Source organism: Abrus precatorius, unplaced genomic scaffold, assembly GCF_003935025.1.
Source record: "Abrus precatorius isolate BTA unplaced genomic scaffold, Abrus_2018 Scaffold8, whole genome shotgun sequence".
In the NCBI taxonomy this organism is placed as follows: domain Eukaryota; kingdom Viridiplantae; phylum Streptophyta; class Magnoliopsida; order Fabales; family Fabaceae; genus Abrus; species Abrus precatorius.
This window is the reverse complement of record NW_020874428.1, coordinates 36,505,215-36,526,923: the sequence shown is the minus strand read 5'-3', so window position 1 is coordinate 36,526,923 and position 21,709 is coordinate 36,505,215. Positions and strand designations below refer to the sequence as shown.

General features: G+C 33.5%; 2 protein-coding genes across 3 annotated transcripts; one reads left to right on the top strand and one right to left on the bottom strand.

Moving 5' to 3' along the window:
- Positions 1–262: 262 nt before the first annotated feature.
- On the bottom strand, positions 263–10,792 carry LOC113874997. Of its 2 annotated transcripts, none has more exons than XM_027513377.1 (9): positions 10,666–10,792; positions 8,085–8,411; positions 5,304–7,927; positions 5,048–5,172; positions 3,069–4,700; positions 2,656–2,704; positions 2,323–2,567; positions 1,846–1,947; positions 263–981 (listed from the first exon to the last, which is right to left on the bottom strand). In XM_027513377.1, the coding sequence occupies exons 2-9, from the start codon at positions 8,275–8,277 to the stop codon at positions 747–749; spliced, it is 5,205 nt and encodes a 1,734-aa protein (XP_027369178.1). In that variant the 5' UTR covers positions 8,278–8,411; positions 10,666–10,792; the 3' UTR covers positions 263–746. The 2 variants fall into 2 exon arrangements, with proteins under 2 accessions (XP_027369178.1, XP_027369177.1); XM_027513376.1 differs by having other exon boundaries at positions 264–981; positions 3,069–4,796.
- Positions 10,793–17,389: 6,597 nt separating this feature from the next.
- LOC113846007 (chaperone protein ClpB1) lies at positions 17,390–21,400 on the top strand. Its single transcript, XM_027473799.1, has 7 exons — positions 17,390–17,759; positions 17,876–19,032; positions 19,165–19,346; positions 19,440–20,062; positions 20,148–20,427; positions 20,526–20,723; positions 20,809–21,400. The coding sequence occupies exons 2-7, from the start codon at positions 17,883–17,885 to the stop codon at positions 21,100–21,102; spliced, it is 2,727 nt and encodes a 908-aa protein (XP_027329600.1). The 5' UTR covers positions 17,390–17,759; positions 17,876–17,882; the 3' UTR covers positions 21,103–21,400.
- Positions 21,401–21,709: the final 309 nt, after the last annotated feature.

Sequence of the window (21,709 nt, the reverse complement as noted above, 5' to 3'; positions counted from 1 at the left end):
ATATGCAGGCCGAGGGCTAAATATTTGAGAATTGATTTGAAATTGCAAAAAAATAAATTAAAATAAGTGAAGATCAGCTAATGCCAAGTAATCAGAAAAATCCAAGCCAAACGGTACGGTTAAAACCAAGTAGGCTGCATATACTCTCCTACACAGACAAATACAGGAAAATGCTTTGAACTTGAGACTACAAAAATGATTCAGTAAAAGACTAAACAGCTTATGCTAATTAGACAACCAAGCCAAATTGCATGGTATGATTAAAAAAACTAGGTAGAATGCACATATTATCTATAACTAAATACAAATACAGGAAAATTATTTAGAATTGAGAGGATAGTAATGATTAAATAAACACTAAACATCTTATGTTCTATCTGGGGTGGGGGGCAATGAACAGCTTTTATACTAACTAATCAGCTAAAATCGAGCCGAAGGGTATGGTTAAAACTAAGTAAACTGCATAAATTATCTTACTATATACAAAAGGCTTGGAACCTCAAAAACCAAAAGAGATAACTAGATTGCAAAGATCTAGACATACATACATACATATATAAGATTGCAAAGATCTAACAGCCTCCATTGGTTGAGGAGGCAATCTAGTACCATTCTTCTCCTACATTGCCAGTTGTATGGTTCTATGGCGATGAAGTGCAATAATATAAGTTGAAAGAAAAGGACCAGAAACAGGAGGTTGTGGAGACAACTGACCAAGAAAGATGGAAAAATGAATTAATTAATTATCAAAGTGAAAGACATTGTACCCTGTCTGGGAGATTTCTAGGCATTGGAACTGCAGTAACATATTTCTGGGGGCATGGTTTCTGAGCATTTGCTGTTGCATCAGAGGATGATGAGGTTTCTGCCCCATCATTTTGCCCCCGACCATGGAACTTGGCAAATCGGTTGATGACAGAAAATCTTTCTAAATCTTGACACTCCACTCTTAAGTCCAAAATTGAGGCTCTGCTATCCAATCTGCATCACCAAGCAGAAGAAAGGTTAAAAATAAGTAAAAGGAGAGAATTACCAAAAATTAAAGCTATCATGTAAAGTATACAAAAGCAACAGAAAGGATAACATAATAACCTAAAGACAGTAGCAACAGTAGGCAACTGAAATAAAGAGAACACAGAGAAAAGCAATGTTTCGACATCTCAGTATATTAGCTATGGGATATTGCAAATACCATAATTACCATGTAAAAACAAACTGTAAAGACACCCAAAGAAAGGCATGGGATTACTGCTTCATCAAAAGTTTCAGTAATTCATAGTCCATCAGAATAAGCATAATAATAACCTCTTCCCTTGCAACAAATAAGCATGATTTATCTGTATAAACTCATTGATATAAGTGTGCTTCCCCTAGACTTTTAATTCATCCATCTTGCTTGAGAAGAGATACAACTCATTAAAGATACAAAGCTGAAAACTACTACTACCATAAAAACACTTCTGGATCCTATCCACATAAGTAAAATAGGATGTACAGCCTAAAATTTCAAGAGAAATCACTTGTGTCAGCAAAGTCAATATTTTTACTTCATATTAAAGTTAAACCCATTCAATAGATCAAAAACAAAGTAAAATTGGGCGAATAAAACATTTCATTTTTTAATTTCAACTTGTCAAATCAGTTGTTCTGTGAAATAAATCTTAATAAAAACCTTTTATTAATTTTAGACACAATACCAAAGCAGTTGTTCATTTGCATTCATACACACAGATGAGCCTGCATACGGAAGTTTGTTACCCATATAGATCAGCCATACTTTTTACCAGGGCCATAAGAAAAATAAAATAACTGATTGAAGTATCCAACTGAACATTGTGATTGTACCTCAATATATCATTTTCCAGTTTCTTTGCTCTACCAGCAAAGTCTTCCACTTTCAAAATGTACTGGTCATTTTTCTCAGATGATTTGAGCTTATCGGGCAGGCTACAGAGTATATCAATAAAAAAATTAATTAATGATCATATCGAGAAAAGTGGTTTATTACAAGAGATAAACAAATTCAAACCATTAACTTTCCCAGAGCTTATTTGGGCTTATCATACATACGCACTTGAGCAAATGCTTCATTAAACTTATGAAAATTATAATTATGCTATTAGCTCTTTTTAATTTATTTCAAGACATGCACCCTGTAACAAACAGTAATGCAATTTTTTTAACATTTTAAATAACTCCTAATAATGACCATGGGTGATTCAATAGAAAAGATTAGCTCTTCTCACGTGGTGCCACTTGATATGCCCCTTGTATAGTCAACCATATAAACTCAATTGAAAAGGAAATAAAAGACAATCTTACAGGTTTTTGCTGCCAGGGGACATGATTGTGTCATTTCCAGACCACGAGACAGAACTGCATGCATCTCCTAACACTAATCTAGCAACAGAGTAGACCACACTTTCATGATGCAACTTGACATCCGCAGAGAGAACTGCTGCTGGAGGAGGATTAAGTAGCTGCTGCATAAGCTGTGTACTTAAGACAAGCCTTCGTTTTGACTTCATTGTTGGTAAATCTTCGCTTAGTTCAGTGTCATCTTCAACCTAAAATAATATATGAAGCAAAATGAACTCCTATTAGCAAATGAGTTCACAGATTCAGTTGGAAATATGGATTTGATTACGAACAAACCTTCTCGATCAATCTATTCGCAGCTTGAGCCCAGTCCAATTCTGCCGCACTGCCAAATAATAAGGAACCTCAATCTTCTTAGAAGAGAAAAAGGTATAACAAATTGAGTAATACAAAACAAGATTAAAATATATTCACTAGCAAAAACAAGCATAGAATACCTATTAAGCAAATGAAAATACATTGTATCAACAGGTGAAAGAGAGGGTATACTTTTTCTACTTCTAGTCATCAACAATAGCAACAGAGAATTGCAAGTGCAAAATATGTGTGCTTAGATTAGCTTACTTAGGGTTAAGAGTCTACAATCAAAATCATCAGAGAACTATTGGCTGAAAAAAGCAATTTTGCCAAAATATTAATTTAAAACAAATATGCAAATGTGCTATAAATCACATAATATGGTAAACCACCTGATATCTTGAAGCCTTTCAGAACCCTGTCTCAATTCTTTATGCCAAGGTATGAGTTCAGATGTGGTACTTTTACGCTTCTTTGGCCGCATGACATGCAAATCTGGTTCAACTGCAGGAGGAGGCAATAACTGAGAAGGAAGATGCTCACTTGCAACTGAAGTAAGCATTGGATTTTGCCTAGCATCACTGAGACTATTAACTTGCTCCATTGAATTACCAAGATGCAAACTAACCGATTGGTTCCTTAAAATTAAAGGCTGGTCCATAATTTTGGGAGGAGTCATTGTCCTTACATCATACATTTGCAACATCTTACCATTTTTAAAATTTCCATATTGCTCAAACCATGACGGAGCCATCTGAGGATTTATCACAGAAGGAAGTTGGTTATTATTGGCAACATTAAGAGCATTTTTCTGACCAAATCCTACCCCCTCCTGAGAAGATGCATTAGTGTCTCGCCCATCACCCGGCTTTGTTGAAATGCTTAGTATGTTTGGATCTGATGGTGGCACAGAAGAACTGTTACCTGACATATCTTTTACCATGTTATTGTATCCGTATGACTGTTGTCCAAGGTTGGAGTCAACCTGTTGTTTGTCTGCCATATTATCTGAAATTTTGAATCTCTTGACATCTCGATTACTAGGATCAATCTCCATATTTTTCATGGACTGAACTTGATTTAGCATAGGGAAATTGTGATGCAAAAAATTGTTTGGTCTTAAAGACCGGCCAAAATCTTCAATATCTTTTGAAGTAGCAGCTGAACTTGATTGAGATGCATCAGGTATACATTTCACATGGGAAACACTTGCAGTCTCTTCAGCAGCATCAACACTCTCAGGAAATACCTGCTGCCCAGAATGGTTATCATCTTTCTCTAAATCTTCAATACCTGGCTTCTGTGGTCCCATTGAAGTTTCACAAATATTAGTTGGTTGGGGATGAGATGGAATCTTCATAGCGTTAGGATGTTGCTTACTAGAAACACTCGTCCATACATTGTGTAAAACCCTTGAAGGGGCACCATGAGGAGATGCAACAGAAGGATGAGGAGCTTTGCCAGCTTCTAATGCTGAAATTTTCATGGTAGGATCTCCAGGACAAATTTGATTCGTACCATCAATCTGGGACATGTCCTGAGCAGATGCCAAATCAGATTTACTAGTCTGAGCTCTCTCAGAATATTCATCTACCTGATTAGTGGAAGCAGCCCGATCATAAGGTGCATTATCACATTGGGTATTTGCTACTTGTCCACCAAGATTAGCCATATTCTGATTTTGAGTATGGATCCTGGAGAAAGGAAAGCCAGATGCGAAAGCCTGTGGAATATTTCCCATTGCACTGTACTGCAAGGCTTTATCAAAAATTTGTCCAGAGGTACCAGAAATGTTATTCCTAAGCTCATGAGATAACTCCCGAGAAGGAAAAGATTGAGTAGCAGCCAACCATGTATGACCTTTATCCCCTGTCTCAGATGCAACATGTGGTGTAGCATGAGAAGACGACATAGGAATCCTTTGAGTAGGAGGTGCCAATTGTAAACCAAAGCCCTGAGAAAAAGAACTCTGATTTCGTTGAGAATGTACAATAGACCCATCAGAAGATTCAGTATCCATCACCCTGGAAGATAAAGGGCGGTTAGAAGTGCTTGTGTTTGTTGCAATGCCATGGTCCCTTGACTGATCCACTTTATGAAGAAGCTCAAGAATATTTTGACTACAATAATTTAACAAATCAAAGCAAACAGTTGAGCCAAGGTCACCATGTACATCATGGAAAATAAAAGAGAAATAACAAACCATGTTGGAGTACCAATTACACCAGAAGTTAGCAAATGAAAAGGTAACACAAGCATGTTCCTTCCCACTCTAAAAATGTACCAATAAATTAGAAGGAACTACCATCTGATGACCCACTAAATTTGCAAGCTCAAAACTAAAGCAAGAAAAAATTCAATGTTAAACTACCTGGTTGAAGCAGTCTTGTTCAAGGTATAATTACCAACACTTCTATCAAATGGAGTCAATGTTTTTGGCATATGACCAGGCAGTATGCTTTTTGAAGCGTTATCGTCTATGGTTTTTGAGTCACCCTGAAATGTAGATACCTTCCCCTGTTAAATTCTAATGGATTTAACGTATTTTGATTCTCTAATAAGTAGGAAAAACTTTTTTCACTCAAGATATTGAAACTTGCATAATAAGGGTAAAGTTTTAAAATTACCTTCTCTGTTTCAGCATAATTCCCATCAGAATGACCATATTTTGACTGCCCAGGATAGTTTTGCTCCTGACCTTTAAGTCTGCCAAAGGGTTGGTGGGGCGCGGGCTGTGAATTTATGACATGTTTGTTTCCATAAGGTTCTACATCAACACCAACATCCCCCATTGGATGATACTGAAATTTACGAGTTACAGGAGGTCTTCGATTTCCCTGCCCAGATAACTTTGGACTATGCAAATCACCATCAAAACCAGCATTGTCTCTCAAACCACCAGCCCTATGATGGGAAGAATTGGATCCAGGGCCATCTGCTGATATATCCTTTTTGTTAGAGTTTTCCATATTGTGTGCCTCTCCTTCTGACTTTTCATTCTTTAATGATTCCAAAATTAAAGGGTTCTTTTCCATGTGAGACCTATACTTTCCTGCACCTTCATTTCTTCTATAGCTCCCCACAGAATCTGCTTGTCTCCATACATCAACATTAGGGGGCTGCTGGTTGCTTTGCCTGTTGACCCATGTAGCACCTGAATTTGGTATGGCAGCAATACCATTCATACCAGAATCCTCCCCAGAAACCTGCATATTACCTGCAGATTTTGTATGTTCCAACCCAAGAGCTGAACTGGAATCAGAATCAGGCTCCCACATAGCAGGAACCTGACCCATATCCTCCTGCATAGCTTTATCATGATGGGATTGCAACACGTTTTCATTTTCACGGATTCTCATATTAGAATTGTTATTAGGTGGGGGAGATTTGATTGCATTCCATCCATTAGATCTATTAAATGGCTCACCACTACTACTAGGGGATGTCAGCGTCTGTTGATGGGTCCAAGAACCTGAAATAACCTTTTCATTTATTTCTAAACCTGAAGAATTAGCAGCATTTCCATAAATATGACTCCCTTCTGCAATTGGTTTTAGCTGAGGGCTGCAATCTAACCATTTGCCTCTTTCTAAAAACTGTGGAATTGATCTTTGAGTAGAATCAGTCTGTAACCTGTCATGTTGTTCCTGTGCAGTATCAGCACCTGGCTGAAGAAATCCAGGAAGACCAGAATAGTTTACTGTGTTATTGTGCCTACTAAGATCATCCGGACGAAGAAAAGGCCTTGAATTTACATTGGGTGCAGACTGCAAGTTACTGTCAGCCCAAACTGACTGCTGTTTGCTGCTATCAATGGTCGAGGGCCGATCATTTCCAGATGAATGCTCAGTATTCCGGAAACTTAGACCACTCCACTCTTCCTGTACACCCATTGCACTACTAGAAGCTTCAGCTACAGCAGACTGCATAAGTGCACTCCAACTCCCACTCTGAAGTGACGGATATCCACCAAAACCATCTGTACCATCCAGCACATTAAAACCAGCATTCTTGCCAAATCCATCCCAAAGATTGTCATCTGAACCAAATAAAATCTTCTCTTCCGTTGGATCTAGGGTAGCCACATTCTGTGGAGGAACCTGCACTACCACCTTGTCCTGTGAAGTTTCAGAAGATCCAGCTAATTCTTGCCTCCCATTAAAATCTTCAATTGGTACATCTCTTTGCTCAGAATTTACTTGCTGCAAGTTCTCCATATTTAGTCCACTGTTTATACCTTGAGCAAGAGAACCAAACATACTTTTTCCAATATCCTGTCTTGAAACTGAAGTTCTATCATTTGTGTTTGGTTGATCTGAAATTGCAGTATACTGATGAACTGGAAATGAATTACCACTGGCTGATATATGTGGTAATGTTGGCTTGTCACCCTGAACCCGAGAATACTGATGTTGGACAGAAACCTGAGACACTGCAGGCTTATCTGCTTGAACATGAGAATACAAGTTAGGTGTACCTCTAGAGCCAGAAATTGGAAGCCCATAAAGAGACTGGTCTCCCTGATTAGGGACCAAACCCATCAGGCGCATTTGTTCAGGAGATAACACAAGTCCATTAGAGGACCCTTGCATAACCGGAGATGCACCATGCTGGAGCCAATTTGCATTAGTTGCCATTACTTCAGGCTGCCACACAAGGTTAGATGCCTCATTGATGGGAATGCCATTAATAAGAGACGCAGAATGGCTTGCAACTGTCTGTTTTGAAATGGAGGAAGCTGGATTCATAGGACTCTGTTGCCTAGCTTCTAGTTGATGAAATTGTTGCTGCCTTTGAAGTTCTTGCATCTGGTTGAGCATTGCTTGCTGTTGTAAAAGTTGCATGTCATTCATCCCAGACTGCTGTCTAGGAAAAGCCTGAAGCATACCTGAATGCCGACCACCTATTTGCTGTTGACTTCCAAAAAAGTCATAATTGACAGGAGACTCAGATGCATCAGTCCTAGCCAGGTTTTTCTTATAATGTTCAAGACCAGCCCCTTGTTGTGACTCTAGCACTGATATTCCTCTTGATAGATTTGACATGCCATGCAAATCAGCTTCAGTATCCATTCCCAAAATGCTTGCTTCATTTTGCCGGGACTGAAAAACCTGATGTCCTTGCATATACCCATTAACAGCTGTTGGTTGATTTGGAAGTTGATTTCTGCCAGAGTCAGGCCTCAGATTTGATTGGGCCAGGTTCAAACCATGTCGCAAATGAGGACTGCTTGTGTGTCCCTGCTCAAAATCTTCATACAAGTAAAGGAAATATGATTAGTAATGACAAGGGGGAGAGAGAGACTACATAATGAAGTTAAAGTTCAAAATCAAAGTTACATTAAACCAACAGACATTTATGCAAAATGTAATTGCAAGTGAATAAGCTATTTAAAAAAAAACATCCACCTGATTGTTGTAGATTAAAATTCTTCAAATTGGAAATAAAAGGTGCACCAGTTGGTCTCTGGCTACCAGCCCACAAATTGTTGCTTAGCCCTGCCCAGTTCCCGTCAACTACCTGTGTATGATACTGGCCCTGGGACAAGTTCTCCTGACCAAAAAAATTATGGACCCTGTCTCCTACTTCGTTCCCAGGCATAGATAACCCAACCCACAATTTTTCAGCAGATAACTATTAATAAGAAGGCGTAATAAATCAAGGAAGATCAAGAAAAAGTTTCTCCAAATATTATGCTGTCCAAAAACACACCTCTGAGCTACTATCATTTACTCCTGGAAATTATTAAAGGAAAATAATTAGTCAGCAAGCAAAAACCCATTTGGCTCACGTTAACTAATACAATATTGTGAAAAGACAAGATAAAATAACAATAATTAACATCTCAAGCAAGATATTATACTTTACAACTATTGATCAAATGCACCATTGAATAATACAGAATACTGAAGATCAGTGCACAACAGTGAAATGCAAACAATTCACACCCACAAAACAATACATTTTTCATGATGCAGAAATAGGCATCTGGAAGGAATACTTTCTGTGATAAGCATTGTGTTGCTAAATGAAATTTCCTAGATAAAATCAGCTCTAAAACTTTTGTTTTTTTAGGGCCTGTTCGTATCTCCCTTCTCAACAGAGTTAGTTCACCGCAATTTTTTTCCTTTTGAAGTCTTGATGTTGAACGGAGTTTTTTCACAATGACAAACATGTAACCTCAGTATTGTTTCTTAAACAAACAGGCTTCTAATTGATTAAAACATATAGGTAACTGGGTAAAGTGTACAAAGAAACATAGAAATTCATTAGGTTATACATCCAACATTAAGGTTGTCAACGCTCCTTCTTATATGTTGAAAAAGATGGGAAAAGTTGAAGACAGAAATTGAAAAAGAAAGGACTGCAGTTCCAACTTCTGATTTATAATGTTATATACTCAGAACTATCTCCAGTCTCACAAGGCAGAATCAATGTGTTTATATAACACATTTTAAGTGTACACCATAGTAGTTTTTTTCAAATATTTTTTTATACATTCACAGGTACTGGACTTTCATCCCTCCCTACACCAGTAGTCTAGTACTATTATACTATCTGAGCATTGAAAACTACTAAAGGATTTGTTCTTTCCAAATACAAAAGTATCTATGTATATAAAGGATTATTTCTTTCCAGAAACAAGTGTCACCACCACTTGCTCACAAATAAATAACGTCTACAGTCAATTGAAGGATTGGTGTATACAGCAATCAAAATGGAGAATATTTAAACAGGTTGTGACATCTTTCAAATCAACCATAAAAACAAATCTTAAGAAAGGGGGAAAGACAATTATGAAACACAAATGCATAACCTCAAACATAGTTCCTGCAGATTGAGCTGATAAAATCAGAGGCATGCAAAAATGAGAATAAAAGGCCCACTGCAAAGCTTCTATTATGCAGCTTCATCTTTTCTATTTACAAATGGGCGTAGTTCTAGTAATAGCATTCAACATGTTTAGACATACTCACACCCTTGTCTTTAACTAATTATATAACTTATCCAAAAGGACATCTGAGAAATGCATCACATTTTTGGCAACTGACAGTTATTTCTTGACATTAAAAGCAAAGTCTAATTAATTACAAAACCATAACCAGTAAATATCTCAAAAAGCAAACTCATCTAAAAACTTCAAAGCATCCAGTATCAAAATTTCCACTTTAGTTCCGTGAGTGTGTAGACTTCAAGTACAAAACCAGCAATAAAGTATTATTCCACTAGGTGAGGTCAGTTACAAAAATCATATATCACTGACCTCACACTTCAACTACGTCTATAAAAAAAGATGTTCACCACGAATTCCATCATCTCTGATCTACTTTTCCAGTTCCATACCCATATTGCATCCGCAGGGATAGAATTTGAAGTAACCACTTTCTAATAACTATCCTAAAATTAACCAAGTATAATCTACTTGCATAAATCACTTACGTGAATCAAATTACCAGTAGAAGAAACCGTTCCTCTTCATTTTCCATAGACTACGAAGGGAAGGTCCTATTAGTTTATCAATAATTCACACTCTCCTTCCCAATACAGCAGAAACCTAAAACTAGAAAGAAGACAGCTGAAGCAACCAACAAAGAAAATCTAAAATCCAATACGCACAATTTACCTAAGCTGAAACATCTTCACTTCTTAAAAGAAATGGGAGGAACCAAAACACACAACACTCAATTACTATTCCTTTCCCCCTACTTCCCCATCAGCTGAACCCGAAAATCACTCGAAAATCTCAGAATTATGAGCGAAACGCAAAAGATCCGAAACGCGGCACAATTCGAGCTCACAATTAGCATTCAAATTCAGCAGATGACACGAAACGACTAAACGAGCTTGCGAAATCGCGCCCAGCACAAAAAACCAAAGACGCAAACATAGATTTGCTTTTTGTTTTTTCTTTTATTTTCCGCAAAGAAAGGGTTCCTAGAGAGAGAAGGTTAGGGTTTTCAGAGATAGAAAGATAGTCCGTGAACTCACAGTGACATTGAGAAGCCTCCATTGAAGCTCAAAACTGATCCTGCGAGAGTGTTGAGGAAGCAAGCGTTAGGGTTTGAAGCGGTGGAAGCAGAAGAAAATAGGACTCTCTCAGCTCACACAGATAAAGTGATCGAAATAGTGCGAAATTTTCAACGAACAGAGGAACAATACTCAGGCTCGGTCCAGAGGTAGGCTTCGGAGAACCGAAGCTCCTTGCTTCGGATACGAGCCTGGGCCCTTTGAAGCCTCTTTTAGAAAATGGGGTGAGTTAGCTAAAGAGAGCCCAAGAGGGGAAGATGGCATGTGAAGAGTTGTTGAGGGTAAATGCCCTCTCCAATTGCAACGATACACGTGTCACCGTGACGCCACAATCACTTTTTTTTTTTTGAGTGAGTTGATAGGGGAATAAAATGCTGGGCAGAAAGCCCAATAACTTTTAAAAGAACACTTAATCATACAATATAACTCTTTTTGAAAAGTTTTTAAATTATTAAAATAAGTTATATTTCAAATTATATACTGCTATTTATGGAAATTCCATTCCTGAATGATATTGAAAGAGTTTCATTCAAATTTAAATAATTATCATACAAAATCTTATAAACAAATATTCTATTTATAAGCTAAGCTGACGGCACAACTAACTTTTATTACAAAATAAATTAAAGCTACTTTTAAAAACCACGTAAACTCTTTTTCTCTTTACTCTTGCAATTTTTTCCTCCGCTGTAATAACATTTATTTTATTTATTTATCTTATATAAAGGCGAATCTTATCTATCTCTACAGCTTTTTTATTGTTTTTAAAAATATAAAAAAAACAATTAAAACATGTATTAAAATTATAATATTTGAGAAAAACATGTGACATAATACAAATTGGGAAGACTTAAAACGAGTCAAGATAAAATTTTGATGGAATTTTATTTTAAAGTTTATATATATATGAAATAAAAGGAGTGGACTGTGTTACGATACTGATACATGTTTTTCACGAGCCTTCTGCTCATACGTTGATTACGTTGAGTTATATTAAGAAATTTTGTTACGGTCTAATCGAAGAGATTAAAAAAAAAATTATGATAATAATTTTGTCACATCAATTTTTTTTAAGGATCAGCATAATAGGTGATACACATCTCATTAAATATAATTTAAATATATTTATAATTTTTATAAATATAACTTCATTTAATTTTTAGAAACTATGAATTCATAAATTTTTAATATTTATAATAACTTTTTTAATTATATCATATAAAAAAATTTATTCATCAACAATTATTTTAATCTGGCATATTAAATATTTACCACATCATCACCGTATAATGACTGTGACTATTTTAAAAAATCTTGAAATTTATTATTATTAAAACTAATTAAAAAATGTTTTAGAAGGCTAGAATCACATTAAGGTGTACTTTTTTAGACAAAAGATGCATTCGGATAAGTAAATTAAATATTTATTTAATGTTTTTTTATTACATAAAAGTTTATAGTGTAAAATTAATTATAAAATTTATTGAAGTAAATAAAAAACATTGTTGAAATAAATTAAAAAACAATTTACAAGATATCTTGATAAAAACTTTATAACTTTTTTCTAAATATCTTTTGAAATTATATTGCACTTAACAACTTTTCAACGAGAATGTCTTTATTATGGAAGTAAGATTTAATAAGTCATTTGCATTTGATCAAACATTTTTTTATAATTTAAAAAACACAAATTCTAGAAAAAAAAAACTAATATCAAAATTATCAGAACTGTAACATTGTGAGTCATATCAACAACTCATTTTAAACTGATTTATTGATTTAATTTTTGTCTCTTTAAAATTAAGATTTTTTTTTTTATCGATGTCTTTTTGGCTTTTTATCTTTCATGTCATCTATAATATCTTCCAACAACATTTAATAATTTGGATAATAAATTAATAAGAGAGACGACTTAAATGTAAATTTTGACAGTAACAAATGATTGTAAGTTTGTAATAATAATAATAATATGCATAAAACAGAAATAGATTCTCTTATAAGATTAAACCTTTGAGTTCACTAAATTATCTTAGCATGCTTCTATCATTATCATAACCTAATCTACAAATTCTTGATATATTAAGTCCATGTTTGCAAAATAATTCATCAATTGTCATTTTTAATAATAAGGTTGTAATATCTTGAACATACACTATACCAAAAAAAAAAAAAAACTCAATAATATTTTAATTTTTATTTGAAAAAAGGCAAAGGAATGGTCATTTGCTCATTATTTGAGGGCTTGGTTAACAATAACAACAAATATTTGATGTCTAAGATGGTAATATACACTAACATTATTCATTTCAGAGCAATTAATTAATAATTTTTAAAGATTTTTTCTACGTAATGTGATTTAATGGATTGTATTCAGTAAAACAAAAGTTCAAGAAAGAACCTTAACCAGCAAAATTGATTGCTTGATCATAACTACAAAAAGTTAATCCTTGCTTTGATATAAAGCAACTGTAATCAATTGAAGTAGTTAAACGTTTTTGGTATAAGTAAAAACTTGTTCATATTACTTAAATTTGTAAATTCAATGCGTTTATTTTGATCACTTCTTCCAAGCAATGTTACAAGAAACCATTGTTCTTTGAAATTATATTTCACTTAACAACCTTTGAGTTCACTAAATTATCTTAGCATGTTTCTATCATCATCGTAACCTAATCTACAAATTCTTGATATATTAAGCCCATATTTACAAAATAATTCATCAATTGTCATTTTTAATAATAAGGTTGTAATATCTTCAACATACACTATACCCAAAAAAAAAAAACACTCAATAATATTTTTATTTTTATTCAAAAAAAGACAAAGGAATGGTCATTTACTCATTATTTGAGGGCTTGGTTAACAATAACAGCAAATATTTAATGTCTAAGATGGTAATATACACTAACATTATTCATTTTTGAGCAATTAATTAATATTTTTTAGAGATTTTTTCAACGCAATGTGATTTAATAGATTGTGTTCAGTAAAACAAAAGTTCAAGAAAGAACCTTGACTAACAAAATTGATTGCTTGATCATAACTACAAAAAGTTAATCCTTGCTTTGATATAAAGCAACTGTAATCAATTGAAGTAGTTAAACATTTTTGGTATAAGTAATAACTTGTTCATATTACTTAAATTTGTAACTTCAATACGTTTATTTTAATCACTTATTCCAAGCAATGTTACAAGAAACCATTATTCTTTGTTTCAACTGTTAATCCTTTACGGCAACACAATAATGATGCATCTTTTTTACTTTGTTTGTCAAATTCAATAAACCAAGAGAAACAAAATCTTCTCAAAGTAGGTTAGCATGTTTGTAAACATGTTCCTCATATATATATATTTTTCAATAATTAGGACGATATCCTAAATTTTTTAATAATTTTCCTTAATCTTCTAAATTAATTTCAATTTGTTAGTGTTAGAAACTTGATTCACAAAGTTTTGATGAAAAAGATTGCATTCATTGATGGTAATTTGCTTTTAAAAAAATTACACCCTTTAAAAAAATTCTCTAAATTATGATATCTATAAAGAAATAGATCTATAATTTCACCAAACAAATTTTAAAATACAATCAAATACAAACATCAATAAATAAAAATATCTATCACATTAATTTCACTATGTTGAGTTATCCAAAGGATGTGTTAAATATTAATAACATAGGCTAATGTTACAAAAAGTCATCAATAAATTCAATGATAAACAAAAATTTGGACCACATTGGTAAACAAACATTCAATGACCTTTATTGATAATAACTTCAAATATATTAGTCCACATCTAGTTCTTATATGTTATATACATTATAATAGTCATCTAATAATAAAAATAAATGTTTTTTTTGGGTAGAGAAAATAAATGTCTTTTTACTTAAAGTATATCAAAAATTTTGAATCCACGAAACTGTATCTTAACTCTTGATAAATATACTTTTGTTTTTTATTTCTCTGAGTAAGTAATTTTTTTCTATATAAATGAGTTTTGAATTCTTCTTGAACTCTCTATAATAATATATGTTTTACCTATAAAAAAATTTAAAGTATATCAAAAACTTTTTCTGAATTAAAATTAAATAAATTTGACAATTAAAATAAAATTTTAATTTTAATAGTAAAACAACAAAAAACTCTTATAAAATAACATGTAGAATTTGTTATTCTTTGATCAAAATTAAAATTTTATCTCATTAATGTATAATAATATTAAATATATTTTTTATTAAAATAATATTTTAATTTTAATTAATAAAAGTAACTCTTATAAAATAGTATGTTAATTTTTATTTTTTTATTTATTGCACTATGTATTTTGAGTAGGAAAAGATAAAGATAAAATGTTTCTTTTATTAATCTAGACAAGTTTGGCAATGAAACTTTAAACAGTTAAAGAATGTTTGATTTCTCTTTTAAAAAGAATTTTTAATTTTTTTAAATATAGTATAAATTTATATTATATTTAGAAAAAAATTAAAAACTCTTTTAAAAATAAAAAACAAACATACCCTTAGTTTTTTTTTTTTTTAATTTAAAACTTTCTATCATATTTTCCATTTACATAAATCTGGAGAAAAGACAAAATATTAATGTGTACAACAACCTTCAAGAAGGAAAAAAAAAAAAAAAAACAATGTGCCTAAAATGAGTCTGGACTTAACTTTGGGTTTGGACTTTCAAGACTTTAAAATTAAAAGAGCAGGAGACTAAATGCAAAAACTTAAGAAATTTTGTTTAATAAGTTAAAAATATATATAAATATAGAAGGGAAAAAATATTTACTTGTGATTTTATCAAATATAATTAGGTTTACAGTTAGTTGGTGGCAAAATAAGAGATGGATAATTATTAAAAAAAATAGATAAAAAGAGAGAGATGGATAGTATGCATAAATATTGTGAATGAATAAATAATACATTGGACTTGTTACGCTCTTTTAAATGTCCTTATAGGTTCATCTTGTATTAATTAGATGCAACGTGACTTCTGAATATTAAAGTGGACAGAATTGGAGTACATTTTTTAATTTAATTGGTTAATTTTATTAGAATCGCTGTTTTATATATTTAATGTTATTATAAATCATTAAGATAAATTTTTAACTGTATTTAAATAATAATAAAAAATACAAAAAAAAATTATCCTACTAAAAATCTATAGTTAAAAGATATCTAAAAAGGAATTTAAAGAAAAGTTAATTAGTAGCTGAAAAATCACTATTAAAGTAAAGATATTTAAGTATATTTTATTTTGAATTTTTTTATTAAAGTATACTTTATGAAAAAAAATTAGTTAAATCTGATTTTAAAATTATAGCATACTCTTGAATATGAAAAATCATTTCTCTTATTGAAAGCATCGTTGATCCATAAACTTTTGCTGTATTGTACGAGGAGGAAAATTAAGCGTCTAGCTAACAATTTAAGTAAACGTGTTATCGTTACATATTTATATCATAAAGTTGATTATAAAATTTATTAATATAACTTAAAACTACTCCATTATAACAACTTATACAAACAAATTCATTTAAAAAAAAAAACCTTAAAGAAGTTAATTATTTTTATAAAAACTCTTTCAGATCATTCTGAATCATTGATATTTGTTTTGTCATTCACCTAATTTATTTCGTTGAATGTTCAAACAACTGTCAATAAAAAATTTAATTACTTTAATTTTACTAAATAATTAAATTCTACTTATCATTAAAATAAAAATATAATTTTATTTATATTATCTCATTTTATTTAATAAAAATATTTATAAATAAAAAAATAAAATTATTTACTATCCCAATGTTTAAGATGATAAATAAATTTAAATATAAAATAACGTGATTGTTTGAAAAAATCACTAAATTTATGTTTTGAATTTAAATTTTAATAAGTAACCAACGTTAAATAGTCAAAGTAATAATTTTGAATTAAATTTAATTACAAACAGTAAAAAATATGCGTAATTTTAAAAAAATTATATTTATTATAAGAAGTTTTTTCATATATATTTTTTTAATTTTTTTCGTTTAAATAGTTTGAGGTTTTGTGTTTATTTATTAAATTAGAACGTTATTTGTACTCTCTTAATTATTCTTCATCTTTATTTTATTTTTCATTGAAATAAATCCTTCCAATATTTTTTGCTTATTTTTGTTAAAAACATTTGTTTTACAAGATTTTTAGGAAAGGAAATAATGGTTCGTTCTAAAGGGGGAAAAAAAAATATTGGATTCAGCGAGCTATAATAGAAAACTTACGTTTACTTAAAAGAAATAAAATGAAAACTAGTGACTTGTTAAATATGAGACCTTTTTTTTTTGTTTTTCATTCAACTAACTCCTTAAAATTTCGTTGAAATTATTTTAACTTGTTTATCCAAAGTATTTAACCAGATAAATATTTTTAAAACAAAAATGATTTATTTTGTCTTTCATTATCTTCTCATTAAAAGAATATTAAATATATAATTTTTTTTATCATTTTATTATTATTAATTATTCGAATTCTATATTAATATGTTACTAGTATAAAAAACATAAATATGAACTTTTATATTCACAGCTATAAAAAATATAATTTACATAATATTTATAAATAGATGACAATTCTAGCTTTGCCTTTTTTTTTTAATGATTCGACGACCATTTACTAAAATCTAGATAAGAAAGTGAAGAATGGACATGGGCAGTGACGAAGGTGAATAAACATTGGTGGAAAGGTGTGTGAGAAAGAAAATAGTAATGATGTTTTGTTGGGTAATAACAGAAGAAACTAGAAGGAAATGGAGAAGTCTAGGAGTTTCTTCTTCTACATTCACCGCGAAACCTCCAGAACCATTCCGATGCATCTTCTCCTTCAACAAATACCACACCTTTCTCTCTTCTCCACCGCTTCACTTACATTCACAACGATAAGTAACATTACTCCATTATTACTCTAACGTAACCAAACTCTACGCAATTGTATATACACTCCTTTACCCGTTTCATTCCACACTCACTAGCTTCTCAATTTCTCGTAAAGCAAATCTTTTTTCTTTCGCGTCTCAAGGTACGTGAAACCCATGTTTCCTTTCTTATTCTTTCTGATTCCACGCCTTGCTATGTCTTCTTGAGTCGTTTCTTATTTTTGTTATTCTAATTCCAATTCTTATTTTTGTTATGCAGATTAGAAATGAATCCCGACAAGTTTACCCACAAGACGAACGAGGCTCTTTCCTCGGCGCACGAGCTTGCAATGAGTGCAGGACACGCGCAGTTCACTCCTCTGCACCTTGCATGCGCTTTGATATCTGATGCAAGTGGTATTTTCTTCCAAGCGATTTCAAGTGCAGGTGGGGAGGAATCAGCACGCGCCGCGGAGAGAGTGTTTAACCAAGCGTTGAAGAAGTTGCCGTGTCAATCTCCTCCTCCTGATGAGATACCCGCGAGCACGACCCTGATCAAGGCAATTAGAAGAGCACAGGCTGCACAGAAGTCGCGTGGGGACACGCACTTAGCCGTTGATCAAATGATTCTGGGAATACTCGAAGATTCTCAGATTGGAGAGTTGCTGAAAGAAGCAGGGGTGGCTACGGCTAGGGTAAAATCAGAGGTTGAAAAGCTTCGTGGGAAGGAAGGGAAGAAGGTTGAAAGTGCTTCTGGGGACACTACTTTTCAGGCTTTGAAGACTTATGGGCGTGACCTTGTTGAACAAGCGGGGAAGCTTGATCCTGTAATTGGGCGTGATGAAGAAATTAGAAGGGTTGTGAGGATTTTGTCAAGGCGAACCAAGAACAACCCGGTTCTTATTGGAGAACCGGGAGTGGGTAAAACTGCCGTGGTTGAAGGGTTGGCACAGAGGATTGTAAGAGGGGATGTTCCAAGCAATCTTGCTGATGTTAGGCTTATTGCGTTGGATATGGGTGCATTGGTTGCGGGTGCTAAGTATAGGGGAGAATTTGAAGAGAGGTTGAAGGCGGTTTTGAAGGAAGTGGAGGAAGCTGAAGGGAAAGTCATTCTTTTTATTGATGAAATTCATCTTGTTCTTGGTGCTGGTCGAACTGAAGGGTCAATGGATGCTGCTAATCTTTTCAAACCTATGCTTGCACGTGGCCAACTTAGATGCATTGGTGCCACCACACTTGAGGAATATAGAAAGTATGTGGAAAAGGATGCGGCTTTTGAAAGAAGGTTTCAACAGGTTTATGTGGCTGAGCCTAGTGTGCCTGATACCATTAGTATACTTCGTGGGCTGAAGGAGAGATACGAGGGTCATCATGGTGTTAGAATTCAGGATCGTGCTTTGGTTGTGGCAGCTCAATTGTCTAGTCGGTATATTACTGGTATGTAGTTTCGACTCTTTTGGTGTGTTTGTTTGTTTTTTGACTTAATTTTTACTTGTGCTTTTGAAAGTTCATAGTTTTGATTTTGGGTTTTGTTTGTGTGACGTGCTTATGTTTTATGTGCTTGTTCAGGGCGTCATCTTCCTGATAAGGCAATTGACTTAGTTGATGAGGCTTGTGCAAATGTGAGGGTTCAACTTGATAGTCAGCCTGAAGAAATTGATAACCTTGAGAGAAAGAGAATGCAGCTGGAAGTGGAACTTCATGCTCTAGAGAAGGAGAAGGACAAAGCTAGCAAAGCCCGTCTTGTTGAAGTGAGTATTGATATTTGGTTGCATTATTGAATTTTTCTAGTTCTGTTGTTTTGGTCATATTTCAGTTGTTCTAACTTCTGTTGCTATGTGAAGGTTCGGAAGGAACTTGATGACTTGAGAGACAAGCTTCAACCCTTGATGATGAAGTACAGAAAAGAGAAAGAGAGGGTTGATGAGATTAGAAGGCTCAAGCAGAAGCGAGAGGAGCTCCTCTTTGCTCTACAAGAGGCTGAGAGACGATATGATCTAGCCAGAGCTGCTGATTTGAGATATGGTGCAATTCAAGAAGTGGAAACTGCTATACAACAGCTTGAAGGGAGCACTGAGGAGAACTTAATGTTGACAGAAACTGTTGGACCAGAGCAAATAGCCGAGGTTGTGAGCCGCTGGACCGGTATACCAGTGACTAGGCTTGGCCAAAATGAGAAAGAAAGGTTGATTGGTCTTGGTGACAGATTGCATAAAAGAGTTGTAGGGCAAGACGAAGCTGTTAATGCTGTTGCTGAGGCTGTGTTGAGATCAAGAGCTGGGCTTGGTAGACCTCAACAACCAACTGGTTCATTCCTGTTTCTTGGTCCAACTGGTGTTGGTAAAACTGAGCTTGCAAAGGCTCTTGCTGAGCAACTCTTTGATGATGAAAATCAGTTGGTGAGGATTGACATGTCTGAATACATGGAGCAGCACTCAGTTTCTAGACTGATTGGTGCACCACCAGGGTAAGTAGATAAGAGGTGAAATTCAGCTGTTTGCTTTTTATTTTGGTATTAGAATAATATCTAATTACTTGCATTTGATTTTCAGATATGTTGGACACGAGGAAGGTGGACAATTAACTGAAGCTGTAAGGCGAAGGCCTTACAGCGTGGTACTTTTTGATGAAGTAGAAAAGGCGCATACATCAGTGTTCAACACTCTTCTTCAAGTTTTAGATGATGGGAGGTTAACTGATGGACAAGGCCGTACTGTGGACTTCAGAAACACTGTCATTATCATGACCTCAAACCTTGGAGCAGAACACCTCCTAAGTGGACTTTCAGGAAAATGTTCAATGCAAGTTGCTCGAGATCGTGTATTGCAAGAGGTATGTTCCAAAGGCTACATAATATACTATGATAGATGTTCCATTGTGTTACTTGTTGCCATAATTTATACTAATATATATTTTTTTACTTATATCAGGTGAGAAAGCATTTTAGGCCAGAATTGTTGAACCGACTTGATGAAATTGTGGTATTTGATCCACTTTCACACGAGCAATTGAGGAAGGTTGCAAGGTTGCAAATGAAGGATGTTGCTATTCGTCTTGCTGAGAGAGGAATTGCCTTGGCAGTGACAGATGCAGCACTAGACTATATTCTTAGCGAGAGCTATGATCCGGTAAGTGTCTATCATAACATTTATGTTTAGCATTGATGTTAGGAAATATAGTAGCTGGTACTAAATAGCCTTTTGTTACTTGCAGGTGTATGGTGCTAGACCAATCAGGAGGTGGCTTGAGAAGAAGGTGGTGACAGAGCTGTCTAGAATGCTTATAAGGGAAGAGATTGATGAGAATTCAACAGTTTACATAGATGCTGGATCAAAAGGGAGCGAGTTGGTCTACCGTGTGGAAAAGAATGGAGGGATTGTTAATCCAACAACTGGTCAGAAATCAGATATTTTAATTCAGTTACCAAATGGACCAAAAAGTGATGCTGCTCAGACAGTCAAGAAGATGAAGATTGAGGAAATTGATGATGATGAAATGGAAGAGTGAATTTTATAAGTGTAATTATCTTTGATGCCCAGAGTGGCCCAAGTTTTTGTTCCTCCTTAAAACTGCTTTTTTTTTCTATTTTCTGAACGAGTGTGAGTGACCGAAGAAAGAAGTTTCTTGTAATACATGCAGCTTTTGTTTGATCAATAAAATTTTGTTTCTGTGAATAAGTTGATTAATGATTACTAAATTGGGATGGGTATTTTCAGGTCCTTTTAGTTGCTTGTAATCTTTGCTGGGCGAACCTGGAAATTGTCTATCTGGTACTTGTTAATTTTTGTGCAATAGTTCGTTTTTGTGATATAAGTTTCAATTTGCATCTTGTCACTACTTGCAGTTTTTCTAGGTAGCAATTACAGGCACAACTGGCGTCCATATCATTGTCGGTAAACATCTCTTGTAAAAGAATGATGGTACATCACTCTCCTCACATGAAATTCTTTGGTTTTCTTATTTTCGTCTAACCCAACAATTTATTAATTTCTATTCATAGCTTAGTTAGATTTAGTTTTTAAAGTTCCATAGTCTCGAATTTCTTTAGTCTACATCACTTGGACTTTTTCTAGTCAAATTCAGGTTGTTTTTATTTAATTATGGAGATAATATG

What these genes read in the sequence shown, in the direction of transcription:
- LOC113874997 (XM_027513376.1), bottom strand. Translation starts at nt 8,277, where the DNA reads ATGCCTGGGAACGAAGTAGGAGACAGGGTCCATAATTTTTTTGGTCAG. An exon ending in TTTTAATCTACAACAATCAG is followed by an intron (nt 7,928 to 8,084) that starts GTGGATGTTTTT and finishes ACTTGTATGAAG; the next exon opens with ATTTTGAGCAGGGACACACA. An exon ending in TCCCCTGGCAGCAAAAACCT is followed by an intron (nt 1,948 to 2,322) that starts GTAAGATTGTCT and finishes TATACTCTGTAG; the next exon opens with CCTGCCCGATAAGCTCAAAT.
- LOC113846007 (XM_027473799.1), top strand. Translation starts at nt 17,883, where the DNA reads ATGAATCCCGACAAGTTTACCCACAAGACGAACGAGGCTCTTTCCTCG. An exon ending in GCAAAGCCCGTCTTGTTGAA is followed by an intron (nt 19,347 to 19,439) that starts GTGAGTATTGAT and finishes TGCTATGTGAAG; the next exon opens with GTTCGGAAGGAACTTGATGA. An exon ending in CTGATTGGTGCACCACCAGG is followed by an intron (nt 20,063 to 20,147) that starts GTAAGTAGATAA and finishes TTTGATTTTCAG; the next exon opens with ATATGTTGGACACGAGGAAG.